General features: G+C 40.1%; 1 protein-coding gene across 1 annotated transcript in view; it reads left to right on the top strand.

The window, feature by feature from the left end:
- LOC149449765 (alpha-2-macroglobulin-like) overlaps positions 1-21,634 on the top strand; it is a 115,103-nt gene that overhangs the window by 75,090 nt on the left and 18,379 nt on the right. Inside the window, exons 17-28 of the mRNA XM_089692752.1 lie at positions 91-316; positions 1,291-1,417; positions 1,745-1,866; positions 7,092-7,152; positions 8,329-8,412; positions 8,759-8,935; positions 12,237-12,318; positions 14,114-14,270; positions 16,961-17,035; positions 18,255-18,417; positions 19,934-20,139; positions 21,365-21,580. Of these exons, the coding sequence (XP_089548878.1) occupies positions 91-316; positions 1,291-1,417; positions 1,745-1,866; positions 7,092-7,152; positions 8,329-8,412; positions 8,759-8,935; positions 12,237-12,318; positions 14,114-14,270; positions 16,961-17,035; positions 18,255-18,417; positions 19,934-20,139; positions 21,365-21,580 (1,696 nt within the window). The remainder of the gene's footprint in view (positions 1-90; positions 317-1,290; positions 1,418-1,744; positions 1,867-7,091; positions 7,153-8,328; positions 8,413-8,758; positions 8,936-12,236; positions 12,319-14,113; positions 14,271-16,960; positions 17,036-18,254; positions 18,418-19,933; positions 20,140-21,364; positions 21,581-21,634) is intronic.

The following is a 21,634-nucleotide window of genomic DNA, read 5'->3' as shown; positions in this document are numbered from 1 at the left end:
GTATACAGCTGCTTCACTTTTTATCCAACTTGGTTTGTTTTATTTGTATGACTATTTGTTCTTGTTTGTCCTCTGTTTTGTCTTGTCCAGAGACTCTGGCAAAGCTGACCTCCAGCAAAAGGCTCCAGACACCATCACAGACTGGAATGCCGGGGCCGTATGTTTGGGTCAGAGTGGATTTGGACTGTCTTCTCCTACTGCTCTTCGGGTCTTCCAGCCATACTTTGTAGATCTCACCCTCCCATATTCTGTAGTGAGAGGAGAAACTTTCATCCTTAAAGCCTCTGTGTTTAACTATCTCAAACAGTGCATCAAGGTATTAAACAAATCATCTGAATATCCAGTCAAGCGCAAACTAACTTTCTGATAGATGGCTGTAGACCTTACTTGATTGCAACCCAATCCATCCAATTAATTGGGCAACCATATAAAGTCTATGGGTGCATTCTGTCACCACTGTCTAGACTGGCTGGTTCCAAAGATGCTTGAATGCACCTTCTGCTTCTAGCTCTGTACCATAAACATGAACTAAACCAAGATTGTTTATGCCTAGACCATTAGACATTCCTAATGCTTATGGCTACCATTAGGGCGTGTGTAGATGGACTTCAAGCTCAATAGTATATCAAATGCAGTGTGTGTTCAGAAACTTCTAAGATGCTTACAAGATGCTTTGAGTTGCTTTTGTGCGCCTTTAAGTTGCTCAAGGAAGTTTGCATTGAGGTGCATTGCGTTTTCATTCATGTTGACTTGTACAGAGTAGAAAAGGAGCTTAGACACAATGAAAAATCTAGTTTTATTGAAAAAAATTCTCTCAAACTCAATTACATACACTTCAAAACTATCTTCAGATTCTTGCTAGATTATTATTATTATCATTATACAGTATTTATATAGCGCCAACAGTTTGCACAGCGCTTTACAAAATGAAGGCAGACATAACAGTTACAATACAATTTGGTACAAGAGGAAACAGAAGGCCCTGCTCATTAGTTTACTAGTTTGAAGCAGGATAGGCTTCTTTAAAGAGAACGGTGTTCAGGGATTGTCTGAGGGTGCATAGATTAGGAGATAGTCGGACAGATTGGTGTAGGGAGTTCCATAGGATGGGGGAAGCTTGGGAGAAGTTCTGGAGCTTATGTTCAATAGATTTTGATACAGACCATGTCTTAAGCCTGTAGCTAAATGAGATTGTCTGCCTTTCCTCTAATCACAGATCAATCTTGTGGATGTGGCCTAATGTGACTTTAAGGTTAAGACCTTCAACTTTAACCATCCTTGTTTTAACAGATTAAAGTCACGCTGCGGCCCACTGAGGAGTTAGAGCAGACACCTTGCACAGACTGTACCTACAAAAGGTGCCTGTGTGCTGATGAGAGCAAAACCTTCTACTGGAACCTAAAAGCCACCAAACTGGGTGAGAAGAGATTTTTGAACCCAGAATTACACATTTATTGTTTTGCTGGTATTGTTGATAACTGGTCAACATGTTCATTAGCAAACCATGAGTATACTGTAAATGACACACTTTAATCATTATACAAAGTTTCTATTTTTCTTTTCTTTCACCCTTATCTACTCACACATTCTACCTCTGAGCATGAAACAAATTCTAATGTTTTTTTTTTCAAGTTAACACTTTATAGTTGTCCACAGGATCCACCGAGTTGTTTCCTTACATTTTAAAGTGAGTAAACCTTTACCGTCTATCTTTATATGTAATGGTGGCCTCATCTTTTTCCAGGAGAAGTAAATATCACAGTACGGACTAAGGCTGTGAACACCAAAAAGTTGTGCCAAAATGAGATACCAACTGTACCCAAACAAGGAGCCACTGACACCATTGTGAAGCCCTTACTTGTACAGGTCAGTGTGGAAAAACAGCACTAAATTCCAGGGACATGTTCAGCATTGCTAGTTTAGGTTATTCAAAACACGTTTGGAAGTAAACATTCAAAGTAGAAACAAAATATGTACAGTAGCTGTTCTAATGTAAAACTATCAGACTTTATGGATTATCGTGCTGCTAATGTGTGGTTATTCTTCATATGCTCTGCGTGCTTTGACTGTGTGTGCTGTGATTTGGGTGTTCCTATTATCCATTTTCTGTGTGTGCTCTGACTGTGTATACTCTGTCTGTAGATACTGTCTTTTTTTCATGTCTATGTGTGCTTTGAATTGTGTGCTTTGTGGGATCTATATGTGCTGTGTCTGTGCATTCTTTGTGTACAACTGTGCCTTGGCTGTGTATGCTCTGACTGTATTTGATAGAACTGTTTACTCTTGGTGTTTATGATCTTTTTGTTGTTTATTGCATGTGGGGTGGCCCACATTCTTCACTTCCTGGACATGAACTTTCTAGATCCCTGGACATGGACTTTCTAGATCCCTGGTGCCCAAACTGTGACCCTTTGGCACTTTTTGTACAACCCTCTGGACCCTTGCAGACACTAATCTGTTTTTCCCTTTTGCCCTTGTAGCGCTATCCCCTTAGGAGTCGCTAGAGATTTGGGTCCCCCTATAGTCCTGCACAGCAACACGCATTTTCTACACAGACTTGCATCAAGGAGAAAGTAACTAGTCCTTGAGCTTGTTTTTTGGATTTTATTAGGGGGATTAGAACTTGGATGGGGTAAGGGGTGTACGGGATATCGAAGGGTATGGCAACAGAGGACAATCTTTCTGAACTATGTAAGTCTTTACAGCACAATTTCTCTTCTGGGAAGATAGCCAGGATCTCCTGTAGTACCACCCCAGACCCTAGATAATCCTTATCCAGCTGTTCTGTGTGAATCCCTGGGCAGAGGATCCAGTGCCTGTCACTTTAAATGTAAGACAGTCCTGAGAAGTAAGCTAATCCAGTTTCCCACCAGAGTGATCCTTCCCCATACTAGCCCAGGGGGGTGCAGGTCTACTAACTCAGTCCTTCTCCTAAGAGATGTTGGGTCGGTGGTTGCTCTCAGGCCTTCTGCTGTGCTGTTCCTTCCCTCTGCATAGGTGGTCCTCTCTCTCGGGGCGAATGAAGTCCCAAACTGTCCTCCTTCCAAGATCATCTGCCTGTAAGTGAGCCCCTTCTATTTTGGGCCCCCTCCCAGGCTCCCACTCTCCAGTCTCACTTCCTCATCTTCCACCCGAACTCTCCCTCCTCCTCTCCTTCGTCGGTGAGTCGGCTCAGTCACTCTTAAGGGCTGTCCTGGCCCCAAACCAAGCATCCTGTTGGGGGTTGGCCAGGATCCCCTTAGACTTCAGACCAGTCACTCCTCCCTCCCACTGCTTCTAGAACTTTCTCCAAAGCTCTAGTGGAGGGGGAAATCCCAGAGAGCTGTTCGCAGAGCCTCTCAGTTCCTGACTGAAATTTGAGCACTATGACTATTACACCTGGGCTGCTACTCAGCCCTTTTAACTGAAAAATAGACTCTAGTTTCCCCTAGCTACCTAGGAAGGTACTACACCCTGTTATAGTAGTGATTTCTAGCAGCCTCATGTAATATGTCTCCAGTCTATGAAGCATGTCCCTAGCCTCCAACGACTCCTTTATCTTGTCCACAGTCTTGGACAGTCTTCTGCAGCATGTCTCTGACCATCTCTTGCATCAGCATCATGTTTGCAATCTCTGATCATCTCCTGTATTATGTACACAGTCACTGACCATCCCTTGTATCATGCCCATAGTCTTTGACTACATCCTCTTGTGTGTCTGCTAGTTCTGTTAATGAATATTCACTGAATTATTTGTGTGGCTCTTTGCTGATGTCATGGGCCACATTTGAGGCCCCCCATATCAAGAAAGTTGACCACCACTGCTCTAGAGGTCGTGGACTCCAATGAGGGGACAGGAGTGGGAACAAAGCAGCTATGTTTCATTCCCACTCCTGTAACTTTCCTGAAGACAACAGGGAAAGAAAAGATATCAAAGGGAATTGTAGTAATGGAAAAGAGCAGAGAGAGAGAGAAGTGTTTTGTAGTCTCTGAAGAAATAAAACTAATTGTGTGCAAGAAACTTTAAGTAATGGTGACAGGAAATGTGAAAATTTTACGTTTTGCAAAGGAGAACAGTTATGACAGAGTGTAACACTGGGGCCGAGAACAGAGAGGGAGATGGACCATGCTCACAGAGGGCGTAAAGATAAGTGTGAGCAGGAACCCTCTTTTTCTGCAAGCAGAAAATGTATTTTGCCTTTATACTATACAGGATGTCTAACCCAAGAGAGCTTGGGTTTTTAAAAACCATTTTGCTTCAGTATAGTGGCCATAAACTCATACACCTCTTTACAGTAGAACCTAGCTGTAACTGAGCATACTTGTCTCCATACTTTATTCGGTTGAAAATTCCCCATCTTGAGTAACGGCAGATGATTCACATAGCATTTACTTCCTGGAATCCATCCTTATTGTGATGACACCCTAGAAAATCTTGCACATACACAGTACAATATACATGAGATGCGTGCTGGTATGCTTTCACAAGATCAGGCATGCAAGAGTGTTCTTAGCTTCTCCTCCACCTTTCCAGATGAAAGCAGACAAAATCCCTGTGAAGACTCCTGGGATATATGACATCATTTTGGCTCAGGAAAGAAACAGAAAGCAACTAAAGAAATGTAAAAAAAAGATTAAAACAAGTAAATATAATATAACCTTTTATTTACTAAGGCTAGCAGCATAAGGATTAAAAATAAATGTTTATTGAGAAAGTAACGTTCCACTTTAAATTTATGCATTTGTCCTTAGTGACATTTCATAATAAAGTCAAAGGATTTGTCTCACTCTGAAGAGTATGTCTAATGATATATACTGCAAGATTGACACTGTGGACCATCTGGAGGTATACAGGAACTGGACTGTTACCCTTGTCAAATTCCAAACCTCTCAGTTTACATTTTTCGAATGGTCGGGTTAGCTGTTCCAACAGTCTCCACAATGTTCAGATAGTTTTGTTATCTAAGGCTTCTCTCATTGGGAAAGCAGTGCAGTCATGTGCAATAGGCAATTCATCTACAAGGAAACCTAGGCAGACGGCTGGGGCCTGGTGGATGTCCAGGGGGACCATCTACAATCTCTATGCTTCTGCAGTAAACCAAGGGGATAGCACAATTGGGAATTTCCAAGGGAAGATGCCCTTCTAGGTAGTTGTGTCTTATGGGGAGGAACCATACCACTACTAATTATACAAAAGGAGCATGTGTCTTATTCTTATTAATGTTATTCAAATAATTGGGGAGTGGGGATCTATTGCCATTCCTAAGGACACATGTCTAATCCATTTCTGTCTGACTGTTACCATAAAATAAGATCCTTCCATATGTAGCATTACCCCCTTAGGAGTTGTTAAGTTGTTTTTGGGCTCTCTGTTGCTCTGGACCCCTCTCTGAAAGCCCAACCCCTGCTGACACCACAGTACTCTTCTGACCAGAGTAAATTATCACCAGAAAATAGACTCGTACACAGATTAGAGTGAACTAATATGATGTTTATATTAAACTTGGCTGTAAGTTGAATAGAACAGCATAGAGTGCTATATATTGTATGTACGTAATGGCAACTACCACTCTTAGCAACTCTAGGCAAAGAAACAACACATACAGCAGAATCGCAATCAGTGCTGTCAGGCCTGCCATTCAGAAGTTAACCCAGCACCTCAAACCTGCAGTGTTTCTAGTCCCCAGTGAGCAACCATCAAAGGTTCAACTCTTTTTGGGTCCGCGGGACCTGCTGGCAAGGTTTAATAGAAAAGAGCTCTATAATTAGGTTAGTCAACGTCCCTATACATGCAGTGAGGAATGTTCTGCTCATTGGGGCCAAGTTAGTGCACTACAACAATCCAGACCTTTTTAATGGGAAGAGATAAAGGTGGTAGTCACTCAAAGGAGTAATACAAGAAAAAAATGATGAGGAAGTGTTATCCCTTTAAGTAGCACTGTACTTGGGTGGTGTCCCCTTAATGCACTAAGCAGGATGCAAATTTTAGGCAAAAAAGTGTCAGAGGTTGGCAGAAGCATTTGCTGGCAAAGGGCAAATCCTCTCTGGGCTGCAGTAACTAATGGCAAGTAGTAGATTTTCCTTTAAGAGGGTAGGCCGATTGTTTAGGGAACAATGCTGTGGTTTGGCCTGCAGAAGGCATGCACTGCAGTTAGCTCTGATGATTGAACTATGCTGCAACTGTGTTCAGTAGTAGTGGCCAGGGGAACTAGGCTGCAACATGTGTTAACTATGTGCAATGTCTGCAACTGTGCGCAGGAAAGTGGTAGATTTGAAAGGAATGTCAATGTTTACTTGTTTGGCTGGTGTATGGAACTCTCTCACCCAATCTGTGGCATTATTCAGGTCCCAGCGGTCTCTCTCACTCTCTGTAGATGTTGGCCCCCACAGGTTCTCCGGTCCTACTTGCAGCATTCCATCCGGGCACCACGCTCCAGGTCTCCTGCTGGCAGAATGTCTCGCTGAACAAGGTGGCAAGGCTGGCGGTCAGCAACTCCTCCTTGTCTCTCCTCTCTAGCTTTGCTGCCTGGTCCAGTACTTTGGAAGTTGGCACACCCCTCTCCTCACTCCTGCTTTCCTGCTCTTCCACCACTCACTTCCTGTCCATTCTCCCGTGCTTTTGTATATGAATGCCCCCACCCACATGCCACCTCCTCTGGGAAATGTAGTTCCCTGATACACTGCTCCCCAACAAAGTCCTGCTGTTCAGCCTAAAAGGTCCATAAGGCCACTGAACTGCAGGACACTGCCATCTTGTGTTTCGCTTAACATCTTGCAACTTGCATTACAGCAGGGTGTTACACTTGTACATGCAGGGTTACTCTACAGTAAACCTGGATACACAGTACAAGGAAACCTATGTCTATTACAAGTGGTCTTGAGGGACAAAAGAACTGTAAAAGTAAGGGATAGCTTGTTAGATTTCATTCTTGGTTTATGATTGAATAACTGACGTGTTGTACCTATCTTCCAATATATTTTAAATGCACCCAAAAAATAATAGAAAATGTAACATAGAAATACAAGGTGAACTTGCACTCTTTCTGCTCAGCATGTGCACTTGTAATGCTATCACTATATGTCCTTAAATTGTGTCTTATTTCTACTGACAGCCCGGAGGAGTCCTGGTGGAGAAATCACACAGCTCTCTGCTCTGCATCCAGAAGGGAGAAGGTGAGAAGACAATTATGGAAAATGGACACCAATTGTATCCTGAGCTTACTTGTAACCTTCTAAATTAACCTAGTTGTGATCTATTAACAAATACATTTCCTTTTAACAGCTACTTATAATAAAACTTACCTATGAATTCTGTTCCTCCTTTTTTTGGGAGCTCACACTTACCTTGGGCTACCAAGCACCCAGACATTTGCAAAGTTTGTAACTACTGCAGTTGGATTGAGGTTGTCTGTACTGTAAAGTCTATAAAAAAAAAAGGTTAATGATAAGTATTCACCTTTTTCACCATTTAGGTATAAGCAAACCACAGTATTCTTGAGGCATTACAATGGTATATAAAGCCAAAAGAGGTTTTCTTTTAGCTTTGAATGGGGAGTCATGTTTTTATTGCAGTAAGTGTCCCTGCTGGGGGGGTCACTTTCTCTCTTTGTCTTGGTGATCATTTTCACCAGAGTGAAAGTAAAGGCAAACCTAAAATTGCCACCAATCATCGACAGAGAAGAAAACTTCCAATGCTGACACTAGTATATCTCCAAGAGAGCATTGGCCTAATTTTGGAGAGATCTCCTGCTTTCTATTCCCTTTTTTTATCATCTCAGCTCATGGTATATGACCCCAGGGGACACTTCTGATGAGTTTAAAGGATATTTATACTTTCTTTAGTGAGGCAATCGCAGCAGAAGTTGAAGTTTTACTGTATAAATAAAATATTTCTTTTGTTGTTGTAACTAAAATATTTTGGGCTGCTGTTTCACGTGTCTCAAAGAATTCATTGTGCATACACTTATTTGGTTCGAAATTTAGAACTCTCCTGTTGCAATGTTAAAAAATATCAAAGAGCCATTCTGTAGGGCTTCATTCACATGGGAGGCTGTAAATACAGGTGGTTAATCTACGTTTTGTTCCAACTTCTCTCCCGCTTGCTCAAGTGAACTATGCATGCAATGACAAAAAATTTTGTCAAGCTGGGTGGTGTTGACAGAGCCACTCAAGGCTCGAATTTTAGATGATTCAGCAAGAAGCAGCCGAAATTCAAACCTTTTATGGCTAGTTTTACTTTTTTCAGTTGGACATGAGTTAAATGGATGACTCTTTTTAAATCTCATTAACATAGTGACAGAGACGCTTTAATGTAGTACAACTTTATTAAGTGTCATATTGCTATTCTAGATAATACTAAGACAGAAGAGGTCTCTCTACAGTTTCCCAAGAACATCCTGAAAGACTCTGAAAGAGCGTATGTGACTGTGTTGGGTAAGATTCTGCTATACAACTTTACTCATCAACAGACTGAATATTTTTGAAGTGTTATACCTGAAATCTGTTGCAGTATTGTACAATTTTCAGCTGATCAAAAAAGATGTTACAAAACAAAAAATTGTGAATAAATGTAGCTGCAGAAAATACATTTTCATGCCAAGAATTGTTAATTTAATAGTCACATTTAAACTGAAATGTAATTTCTTACTTTGCCTCAGTGCGCTATGCTTCATTGAAAACATAAGACTGAGAATGTAAGAGTTATAAAAAGAACATGATATTTATATTTATGTTTTTTCAGTATTTATTTCTACATTTTGATTTTGTTTTATCCTTACAGGAGATATAATGGGCACCGCATTGCAGAACCTAGACCGTCTTCTAGCCATGCCATTTGGGTGTGGAGAGCAGAATATGGTCCTCTTTGCCCCCAATATCTTCATTCTACAGTATCTGGAAAAGACCCATCAGCTTACCACTGAGATTAAGAGCAAAGCCATCAAATTTCTTGAAAGTGGTGAGACTTTCTGAAATAACTTGAAATGAAAAACATTTTTTTGGATAAGCAACTCCTTTCCCCATATTGATTAGTGGTTCCAAATGAATAATAACTACTGCAGTGGGGAACAGACACAGAAAGATACACTAAGCATCTTTCCAAATAACTGTTGTGTTTATTCGCCCAATTGAAGTTTTTTATACATGATTATGTAGCTATCACACTAATATTACAATTGTACTTTTATAGTAACAAGAGGTGTAACATAGGCAGGCTAATTTCTAATCAGGACTCGAAAGGCAAACATGTAAACATAGTTATTGCTTTGTGCACAATGAGTGCAGTGGGCAGTACATAGGCAAAGCATACAAAATAGAATACAGTTATACGCAGAATGTACAATTTCTTTTACAGTGCCATAGGAAACACAATGTGATTTTCTACCTACTCTGACATTTCCATTGTTGGATGTGGTTGCACCATCTGTATGAGCTAGGCTTCGACTTAGATTATGCTGATTCTCTCTGTGTGGATATTTGTTAGTGTTTTTTGGCATTTTGACTTCCAGCAAATGTGTGACATGCTCCTAATGCTGTCTTGCATGTACTTAATGGCAGCCTGCTTTTTCAGATCCTGCCAGTGTGTCAGATAATGTAAGTGAGAGGAATGAGGGCAAACTTTAATATGAACATATACTCAAATGTTTGCATAAAAGCAGTTTTCCAGCCTCCTGTAAAAATATTTAAAAGTCAGCAGCTACAAAAACTGTAGCTGCTGACTTTTAACAACAGTCACTCACCTGTCCCATGATCTAGCAATGTGCTCACCCCAGACATTCTTTCCAGCAGTGTCCTGTCCCAGGTGCCGGCATCTTAACTGTAGGCACCTGTCTTTGACAGCTTGTGGCATCCCAGCCGCATGTGCGAGTAGCACTGCACATTGTGAATGGTCCGGCAGTCTTCTGGAACCTGTCACATGTCCCAGAAGACTGCGGGGAGGAAAGGGGGGAGGAGAACTTTGGCTTCCGATCGCCTAGGTGGTCGAAGTGGAAGTGGGAGTGGGTACCCACTCCCCCCTGCTCCCCAAAACAAAAGCTCCCATTTCTTTACCAGGAGCAAGGGAGCAGGCCTTAAAGCAAAAATTCCCCTTTTGGATGGAGCTCTGCTTTAACTATCTTTCTGAGGTGTATAAATAAATAATAATGGACTGGAAATATTTACCTTTTCATTCAATGAGCTCCCCCACGTCTCCTGTAACCAAAAACCAAGCATTTGGTCACATGATTTCTGTCAGTGCTCTAAATAGCTGATCATAGTTAGATTCAGAGATATGTAAGAAAAAAAAAGACACCTCCATTATATTCAGACACAAAAAAACAAAAATTTTGCATACAAAATAAAATTCAATTTTTTTAATTTTTGGCTTCCTTGCCCAGTCACCCTGCTACTATGCCAAAGAAAAAAAGATAAAATTCTTTCTCAATTTGTAGAATAGTCTGAATAGGCCAATTAGATGAGAGATAACTATGATAACTCAGTAGGGATATTTCCTTATGTTTCTTATTTTAACCTTTAAAAGCTCAGATCATTAAAATGGGAAAGCATGGTATGTATTCTTGTGGAAAACACAACCTGCATTGAAATTGGGTAAATCTAAAACCCTTTGATAAATGCCACCAGTGTGTTGGGAACATCTTTAACATTTTGGGGTTGATTTGCTGATGCTTTGTTTCTTATTTTTCTTCCATCTGATTACATATTCTTTGCAAAGTGAAGCTTCAGCTAATTTACTAAGCTGTAGAGCGAATGCCCTTGCATAATGCAACTGAAAAGTGCAGTCTATTTGCCTTTAGTAAATCAACCCCTTTGAAGTTTAGTTATAAAACTTGGTATAAAGGACTAGGGAAAATGCTGTCCATATGAAAGTGATACTATGGCCAGACCATTTAGTTTTAGCAATCTTCCCATAAATTATGTTAATGTAACATATTTTATGCATATTGAAGCCAATGTTCGAAGGCCCCAGACCTGCTGCTCAAGTGATACTTTGTATTATTCCCTTTTCAGTCCTCCCCCCAACTGCTACATTAAAAATGATGAAGTCCGGGCCAGCACTGATAGTAAGTAAATCCTTCCCAAAGAGACGAAGGTCAATATCTGCAAGGATGAAGGGGGCTGTATTAAGCAATTTACTCTTCTAAAGCAGTCAATTTGCTAGCTAGTTTAAACTCACATTGCAAGTGAATAATCAATTGATTGTGGAGATATTTTGCAAATAAGCAATTGTAAAATATAATTTTTCTGAGCTTGTATATGTATTTTTAAAGCTGGTTATAGGGTCTTTTCAACCAATAGGATTCCATTTAATCTTTTAGCATGTAATTGAAAGGAAAACTAACTTCTGACTGCTTGCTCTGAGCAATACAAGCCCATGTTCTTTACAGCAATCCTAAAATAAATGTCACACTTTATAAAATAAATGTGGGAAATTAGTTTAAGTGTAGCACTTCCAAATATGCAATCCACTTGCCAAATCTTTGTTTTAGGGATTTTATTGCCTACTTTTATTTAATATACATTTCGAAACATCACACAAAGTGTTACTGTTGCAGGGATTTTAAGCATTCCTCAGTAAAACAAATTCTTCATTCTAGCCTCCTGACTTTCTCTGGTCTCAGATGCTTCAGGCCCTTGTCTGTCTCTCCTGTCAACAATTCTCAAATACACTCTTGTGCACATATTCACTTCTGTATACCTTGCAGCAACCTTCTGCACTAGCCTAAACACTTATTTCTGGGAAGAGGCCTCTTCTCTCCCCCAAGGTGGAGCCATGAACTACAGTCACCTTTCTCACAAAAATCCTGTTCACACTTGCACAATCAGTGTGCTGATTGCTGTCAAAACCTGGACCCAGGACTGGAGACGTCATCCCTCCTAAGTCTATTCGAAGCCTCCGGACTGCAAGACCCAAATTGAATTTTACCAATCTTCAAGGAAACAAAGTCCAGTTTCCTTGATATGACGTAAGCACCCTGGAGCCCCTCAACCTGCCTGGGAGAGAACCCTGGGTGATACAAAACCTTTTTTTTTTTGTTTGTTTGTTTTATCATAATAGGGCACCATACTGTCACATAAGATAAAATGTTTTATAGGCCTGGCCACCTAATGACTAATTTGGAATCTACAAATAAGTAAAATTTGCAGACTCTTGATACTCGAGCACTTACTATTTTGTCTAGTGCTGGTTACACAGATTACATATTGCATAAGTTTCTTGTAAAATGTTTTAAATATTTACAATTTGTATGTGTTTTCTTTAGGATATCAGCGGCAGATAACATACAAGCGTGATGATGGTTCATACAGTGCCTTTGGAAAGGTTGACCCTGAGGGTAACACATGGTGAGTGCTATGATTTATATTGTTTTGACAGACAATAAAGCTCATAAAATTGATCCAAACCCTAACTAGCAATGTTTAATTTGCAAAACTATGTATCATAAACAATGGCCATTTTTTTTTATAAATGATCATCATTTCAGCTCTTCAGTAAAAAATAGCATATTTCTTAAAGTCTACAAATAGTTTGTTCAATCTGCTCCCATGGTCTTGTTTTCAGGGTTCATAGCTGCCTTTTTTCAAAAGCAAAACAAACTTGTACACTATGTCCCCTCCTAACTAGAGATACCAGCCTGAATTATCTTAAAGTATAGAGCAGTGGTCTCCAAACTGCGGCCCTTTGCTTGCCGTTATCCAGATCCTGGGACACTATTCTTCTCACTGATATGAGACACTATTCCTCCCACTGCCTCCAACAATGGAGTATTATCCCACCGACACCAAAGATGGGGCATACATTTTTCCTCTGACACCATGGATGGGACACTGTTCTTCCCACTAACACCAACAATGGGGGGATTATTCCTCCCACTGAAACCAACATTGAGGCACTATTCTCCCCACTAACACCAGCGATGGGGCACTATTCCTCCCACTAATACCAATGATGGGGCACTATTCCTCCCACTAATATCAATGATGGGGCACTATTCCTCCCACTAATATCAATGATGGGGCACTATTCCTCCCACTAATACCAATGATGGGGCACTATTCCTCCCACTAATATCAATGATGGGGAAGTATTCCTCCCACTAATACTAATGATGGGGAAGTATTCCTCCCACTAATACTAATGATGGGCACTATTCCTCCCTCTAATACCAATGATAGGGCACTATTCCTCCCACTAATACCAATGATGGGACACTATTTCTTCTCCTCCTAACCACAGGGGTGCTGTGTAATTTTTATACTCTCACTGACCACCAACCCTGAGGCATTATTTGCTCCCAGTGGCCACAGTCCAACCCCACTAAAGTCAAGAAGACAGTAAGCTGGCCCTTTGTTTAGAGAGTTTGGAATCTCCTGGTATAGAGGCTAGCCCCCATTTTTGATACCATCCTAAGGATCCACCAGCTTGGGGCTGATGTTTCGAGGTGTGCAATAAGTAAGTTAGCTAACCTCTGCCCCAATCAACTGATATGTTGGAAGCTCGACTCATGTACTATTTAATTGGAAGTGTAACCCTCAATTTTCCACTTGTAAAACATAAGATACTCTATATTATGTATCCTTTTTCCTTTCCATTTTTGGGTTCACTTTTAGTTAAAAAGATGAACACAAAGAATACTTTGAAACATCAAAAGTTGTCAAAATCTTTACAATTTATCTTAAAGCAGAATTTTAGTCTAATAAATTACATTTGTTGTTATAACAGACCAGTGTTTAAAGGGACGCTCCAGTCAAGTACTTTCTTTTTTGTTTGTAACAAAGTGTAAGTTCCAGTGGGGGGCGCAGACAGCAATAAAACAAAAGTTTGAACCCTTAGGGGGTGGTTAAAATGTCACCCAGCCGTGTGTTTTTGTTTTGTTTTTTACTGCCCTCTGAATGCAAGCAATAGATCCTTCACAGAGCTGCTGATGATGGCTCCTGCAATGCAACCCCATGTGTACACCACACTTGTCGATGGATGATCATTGGCTCTGGTTTTACTGCCAATGCTTAGGTATCCTATGATTCTCAGGTCACCAGTTGGTCAGTTTTACATAATTGTCTTTGAGGAAGTATAATGTGATTATTGGTTGAGGATATTAATAAACGGTCTACTAAATACATCTGTTGCTCTGTCCTACAGGCTATCTGCATTTGTACTTAAGTCCTTTAGCAAAGGGCGGCCTTACATATTTATAGATGAAAGTCACTTAAAGCAATCGTTTACTTGGCTACAGAATATTCGTAAAGAGACTGGCTGCTTCCGCAATGTAGGGAGACTGCTAAATACTGCTATGCAGGTGATTTTTAATATCATTCTTACAAAATGACACATGTAAATTGTGATACAATGTTTACCATAGACATGGTTATAGTATAAAGACATAGTACCTTCTATGTTCACATTCATGAATGTCCAAATTTTGATGTTTTGTTGGCTCGGACCATAATTTCTGGACGTACTCTTGAAAGACTCTCTAGCATTTTCCACAATCACACTCCTTATCAGTAGTTTCCAGTTTTTGAGTAAGAAAACTTTTGTATAAGTTTAACAGTTTGTACAGTTTCTTTATTAAACTGTATGTCTAGGCAAAATTAAAAAAAAAAGCATGCTGCAATGTATGCACATTTTCCACAGTTTTTTTTCTTTAAAAACAATGCACGTTCACAAAAAATATCAGATGACCTTGCCAGAAATCGCCTGCGCGCCAAAATTCCTCTAGCAAGCTGAGAACTCTGCCTTTGTTGCACTGAAATCCCAGGCAGTGTTATCAGCCCTGCTTAGTTTACCTATGCTAGACTACAGAGCATCTCCCCCTATGTTATGGAAATTAGAAGAGGGGAGATGCTGTGTAGCACAACAGGGCTGATAACATTGCTTTGGATTTTAGTGCAGCAGAAGAAGTGTTGTCAGCTCACTAGAGGAAGTTAGGAGTTCATCGGATTTCTGGCAGAATCATATTGTATTTTTCTGTTCTTGCAGTGTTTTTAACCAGTTGCCCTCTGCCCTATAGCAGAAATACTGCTACAGGGTGGCAGGGCTGTGCAAAGTCATGTGTATATATACGTGATTTGCATTTCCGGGTAGGGGGAGCGCGTGCGCATCACACTACCCGCTTCACCATTGGCGGCTACGGATGTCAATCGCTGGGTCCCAGCCGGAGATTTTCCGCTGGCACCTGGCGATTGCCAAGGAACACTGACAGGGGAGAGACCTGTATGTAAACAACACAGGTCTCTCTCCTGGCAGCAAGAACATGCTGCTGTGTATTTCTCTGTATTTGCACAGCAGAGAAATACACAGCAGCATGTTTCCCAAGTAAAACACACACAGCACATGTTGTAAAACACAGCACAGAGTTAACCCTTTGATCACCCCAGATGTTAACCTCTTCCAGCCCAGTGTTATTAGTACAGTGTCAGTGCTTTCTTTTTTTTTTTTAACATTAGATTTTTTATTGAAAATGTTTCAAATTACATACATAACATGCGGATGTAGTCATTGTTGTATGATATGACATAAACCACTAGTAAACATGTTGGACAGAATAATGGTCATGGAACATAAAAAAACATAAACATTATACAGGTGGTCCTACAGAAATCAGAGTCAAATGATCAGTACAAGTTCTCCAGCACGTCAGAAGGAGGGGAGAAGATAAAGAAAGAAGGGAGCAAATACAGGGATATTCACATACAAAGTATGACCTAGAATGGCAGCATAGTACATTTGTGTACGTATAGGAGACCTAAATCCCATGTAAAGTGTCAGTATCACCAAGTTTTATACCATATGAGCCAAGGTTTCCAGTTTTTTTTCAAATGCAGGTAACGTGTCATTTTGGATAGCTAACAAACGTTCATAAGAATAGTGTTGTTGAGTAGTATAAACAGCCTCTGACAGATTGGGGGTTAATTCCTTTTTCCAGTGTCTGGTAATGGTTAAATTAACAGATAGCAACAGGTTTGCTACAATCTTGCAATAAGAGAAGGGGAATTTGTCTATTCCCAAGTTTAGTATGGCCAAGCCCGGATTGGGGGGGTTAATATAGCTGATATATCTGACAAAATTTTGAAAATGTTACGCTAAAAGCTGCAAATACTTTTACAATTCCATAATATGTGATATAAATTGCCCATAGAGCCACAACCCCTTTAGCAAAGAGGAGAGCAATCATGATATATATGGGCCCAGTGTCAGTGCGTTTTATTAGCACTGATCACTGTATTAATGTCATTGGATTTTTTACATTTTTTTACTGGATATGTTTTATAGCAAAAAGTATTTATGTTTTTTTTTAATTGTCAGTATTTTTTTGTTTATAGCACAAAAAATAAACACACAGGTGATCAAATACCACAGAAAGAAAGCTCTATTTGTGGGAAAAAAGGACTTAAATTTCATTTGGATGCAGCATTGTATGACCGTGCAATTGTCATTTAAAGTAACACAAAAAATGGCCTGGGCAGGAAATGGGATAAATCATCTGGAGGGCAAGTGGTTAAAGAGACAAAACATGGGGATGGGTTCGTGTATTCCAGAGATGAAAGGAATCTTTTTTTTTTGTTATTATTTTGTCCAGATATACACTTTAATAAAGAGATAGGAGCTATGAACATAATGAAATTTGTTAACATATCTACACTCTTTAGCTGGCCAAGAACGCTTTTTTGGAAAGTAACATAAATATATGTAACCAATTTGGGTCCTAGCTCCTTGGTAGAAGAGATACAAAAAACACTTGCTTATATCAAAATCTTACATAATTTCATGTCCATCAGATGTCCTCAAAACCAACTGACCCAATCAACTAAAAAAATTGATTTGCAGGGATAAGAACTCAGTGTTGTGATTGAAACAAAGACTGTACAACTTTCTGGGAGTGGGTTCATTCTTAAATAAAATAAAAAGTATTTTTCTTTTAATTAAGCTGGTTCAGCAAAGTTTTAGTCTGTACATGTTAGACATAACCATTGATCTTCATTACAGGGAGGAGTGAAAGATGATGTCTCCCTTTCTGCTTATGTGACAATGGCTCTAATAGAGGCTGGTACATCTCTTGAGGTAAGTGATCATCAGCAAAAATATTGTTACATACCTGTATATGTTGTACCTAACCAAGAGAAAAAGTGATCTTGCAATGTTGCTTCCAAGCACAACAACTGTTTTTCTTCAATCAATTGCTTAATGGTAGGTGCTGTTAGAATGTGTATACAGTTGGCCACTGGTGTTCCATCCCCGTCACATCACATCACCCCTGAGCACGGGTAGACAACTGGGCCTATAGCAGCTCCCTTCCATGTTTTTTTCTATCTAATCAATTTGTGCCCAAGCAGGAAATCCGATATGACCTCTAGTGGGGTAAGAATAGGATCAACTATACATAATGACAAAATAAGCATTTTTTAGGTGGTTGTTAACTATTTACCTTATGGAAGTTAGGGATGAGCTTTAGATTTGGGTCAGCCATGAGTTCAACCAAAGCTGTTTACAGTTCACCAAATGGGCAAATAAAAAAAAAACAGATTTGGCCAGTTTGCCCACCTGCCAAACCTCCAGCTGCTGATATCACTACCTCCACTGAATGACAACGTCTCACTGGTCAGTTGCTAGGGTGTTGGGCTGCACAGCTTCACTGGTTACCAGGAGACAGGTGAATGCCTGTCGACCACTAGATCATCATTTTCAAAAGCCCGAACAAAAGCAAACAGTCCCTGGATGATGATCAATGATTCAACCTGTGTGGTATTCAGCCAGATCCTTTTTTGTGGTTTTGTATAGAGAGGGGAAGAATTAGCACCTCTTACAGCTTTTTATTAGTATCTGTGTATCCGTTGCTGGGATGTCCCTTTACTCTGTGCTCCCTTGACCACCAGGGTTGTGAATTGAACTATCTCTTGTCCTTCTTTGGAAAACCTTGCCCATACTTTTCGAGTCAGAATCCAAGAGAGAATAAATGCCACCATTACCGTCTCAAGTGGATTGTATAGAAAATACCATTCCAGGGAGGGTAAACAGAAAATTAAATTCACAGCAATGCCTTGAGTGCCACAGACACAGACAGTTATAAGAAGTTTTTCCAGCAAGAGACACAGATGACATTATTTCTAAACTGAGAAAATTTTGGCTGCAGTTCTACTTAAAATGTATTAAAAAAATTTGCAGATTTTAGTCATATACGTAGATCACATCAGAGGCATCATGCATCTTTATCCTCTTGATTACTCTTCCCAATGTTATTTTAGCAAATACTGAAATTTCATACTAGTCAATTTATTTCTAGGATCCTCTGGTTAGAGACGCAGTGTCCTGTCTGCGGAAGGCTGCTGTGGATGTGAACAGTGTATACACTTTGGCTCTGCTGGCCTACACCTTTACATTGTGCAGAGAGACAGAGCTCAGGGCAGCTGTATTGGACAAACTGGAAGAAAAAGCTGTACGAGGAGGTGAGGAATAGATTTACTAAAATTATTCCAGGCAGAAGTCATTGGGGTTGATTTACTAAAGGTAAATAGGCTGTGCACTGCAGGTGCACCACAAATGCACCTGCAAGCGCACTTCAAGTGCACTGCAAGTGGATTTGCTTTAGATCCAAGAGGTAGCTATGAAATGAGGAGAAGCTCTGCTGATTTCTTTCATCCAATCATGTACAAGCAAAAATGCTATTTTTTTTATTTTCCTTGCATGTTCCCCTCAGATCTAGAGCAACTGCACTTTAAGTGCACTTGCAGTGCACTTCCAAGTGCACTTCAAGTGAACTTGCAGTGCACAGCCTATTTGCCTTCAACCCCATTGTATACTTTAACTGATTTTATTTTTTTTTAACATTACATTTATTCAATTGCAATCCTTCTTTACACCACTCTTCTGTTGGGGCTGAAACTGTGAGTGTGCTGATTACTAAAAGGGGGGAAGAATCAGATACAATGATAATTACCCTGTAAGTGAAAAACCTATTAAAAAATGGGGTTTTGGCCAAATATATATTATTAATGTTTATACGTTGTAAAAGGTATGTTTTATTAAATTTTAAAACACTATAGTGAAACCAAACATTTATTATACACTATATGGTTAAAACGTTACGGACATCTCTCCAAATATTGGAGTTTAGGCAATTCCAGTAATGATTACTGTCAAAACTAAACCATACAGTATAAAGACATTTTAGACAACTGTGCACTTTCAAACTTGTGGCAGCAATTTGTGGAAGGCTGTTTTCTGTTCTAACATGGCTTTGCCCCGGTATACACAACCAGATGCTTAAAGATATGGCTTAATGATTTTAGTGGAGGAACTCAAGTGACCGACACAGAGGCCTGACCTCAGCCTTACTGAACACCTTTTGGAGGGATTGCAACACTGATATAATGCCAGGATTTCTTGTCCAGCTTCAGTACCTGACCTCAGCAATGCTCTTTTGGCTGAATAGGAACACATTCCCACATGCACTCTCCATAACCTGTGTTCTTCCCACTATTCTCAACAGATTGTCCCTATTGTGCATTTTAGTCTACACTTCAAAATATCATGGGAGGCCTTTGCAGAAGAGTGAAGGCTGTTATAGTATCAAAGAGGCTGCCAATCCCTTATTAATACTCATTTTGGCCATATTGTGTTTGACAAAGGATTAGCACTTGGCAGTGAATTGTGGTTTGAGAGAACTAATGTCTATTTTTAGACCACCATCTAAAACCTTGGACTGAGCCATATGGAGGAGGGGGTAAGGGAGGGGGGAGGAGGAGAGATATGGGGAGAATTGCTTCATTAATTAGGTATAATTGCCGAACCCAACTCTAGCTTTGCTGTGGTTGAATTCTCCTTAAATTCGAGTTCCAGTGCCTTCTCTTGTAATGGCTGATGACAATTCAAATACCACAGAGATCCTGCAAAACCTATAGTAAGGTGCTATAGCAAAAGACAAGATCACAGTGTAATTATGCAGTGTCTTTGTATTTACAGATGGACAGCTCCACTGGGAACGGGATTCTGCTCCTCCCATTCAAGATTCATACTGGTACAGAGCTCCATCTGCTGAGGTGGAGATGACCTCCTATGTGCTCCTGGCTCTACTCTCTGGACCTAAACCTGACCTGGCCAAAGCTATACAGATTGTGAACTGGCTGAGCAAACAGCAGAACCCCTATGGAGGCTTCTCATCTACACAGGTGACTGATAGCATTCCAGTGCATTACATATCCCATTGCCATTTTCACTAAGGATCAAGTCCGCCAAAACATGATTATACCATTATGGCTGAACTCTGGTTGTTAAATGTCTCAGTGACTGGAGGAAAATAAGTCTCAGCACCCCAGATGCCCTGTCTGTTCAACCCCAGTAAAGCCATGGTTAGAGCTAGATTTGAAATGTGCACCTGCTTGGCTAATGCAGACCTCAGCAGACCACAAATATACCTACCTTCCTTTCATGTTGACAGGAGTTAAAGGGAAGCCCTACATAAGCTATACTGTAAGTCATGGTGTTGTAGCTCCCATTATGCTATGGAATCCACTCTCACAGTACTGATAGACCAAGTGCTGTCCCATGTTTGTGTCACATATTACTTCATACCCTTCTGCACCTGGCATTGAATAGAGCATTAAGAGATTAAAGGAAAAATTAATATCAATGGCAGCCTATATTCCTTCGGTACAGGTTTCCTTTGAGCAGCCTCTTGCATCAGAACATATGCATACTAAAGCCTGTAATACTGTATGCACCTAAAACCTAAGATAAAAATTTGAACTGTGTAAGTAAAACTTCTGACATCCTAAAAATGTATTGGTGGGGCTTGATACCCAAGTAAACACATCTACACTCAAAATGGATCTTTCATAGGAATATATGAAGAACCCAGCACTGGTCTGGCAACACCACTGTTTGGCATGAAACTGAGTGTGCAATAAAAAATCTGGGAAAAATGGAGATTGGATTTAATGGTGGAGTCAGCAGTAGTGGAGGAATATTTAAACTATATGTTGATTATTGTATTTTCTTTGTTGTTTTTTTTTTTGGATCATAAACAAAATCTGTCACTTTGTCCATTTAGGGAAACAACAGGTTATCTTTTCTTCTACCCCATGTTACAGTGTTTAGGTTGATGATCTAATGCTCCCTCATACCTAAATGTTAACCTGGTATTTCTAGTGCTCCAACAGATGAATACAATATTAGGGGACCACTGTGAAGGTATCAGCGGGCGAAAAGGCTTTCAAGTGAAATGATCACCTTGCCCTAAATGGCCAAAATGTTTTTTTCTTTTTTTAACACCCAATGCTTAAAAAGGCTTTCCTTTATAAACAATATGTTAGTTGCAGGAACTGAACACAATCTGAAATCTGCTACTTCATTAGATGAAGGCCTTCACAAACATCATTTTCTTATTCCATGTAGGACACAGTTGTGGCTCTCCAAGCTCTGGCCAAGTATTCCGAGCTCACATTTAGTGATAAGGGTGATATGACTCTGAATGTCAGTGCTAGCTCAGGATTTCTGGAGAAGTTCCATGTAGACCAAAACAACCGCCTCCTCCTTCAGAGAGCATCGCTACCGGCTGTTAATGGAGATTATGCGGTTTCCGCCATAGGGAATGGCTGTGTATTTGTACAGGTAAGAGGAAACCAACTCTCTGTCTTCTTTTCTCTCAGTTATAGTCATTCTCAA

Source organism: Staurois parvus, unplaced genomic scaffold (genome assembly GCF_062004578.1).
Source record: "Staurois parvus isolate SC_StPar_1 unplaced genomic scaffold, SC_StPar_1.0 ptg000604l, whole genome shotgun sequence".
Lineage (NCBI taxonomy): Eukaryota > Metazoa > Chordata > Amphibia > Anura > Ranidae > Staurois > Staurois parvus.
Note: the sequence above shows the minus strand (reverse complement) of the source record. Positions and strands in the feature narration are given on the sequence as shown.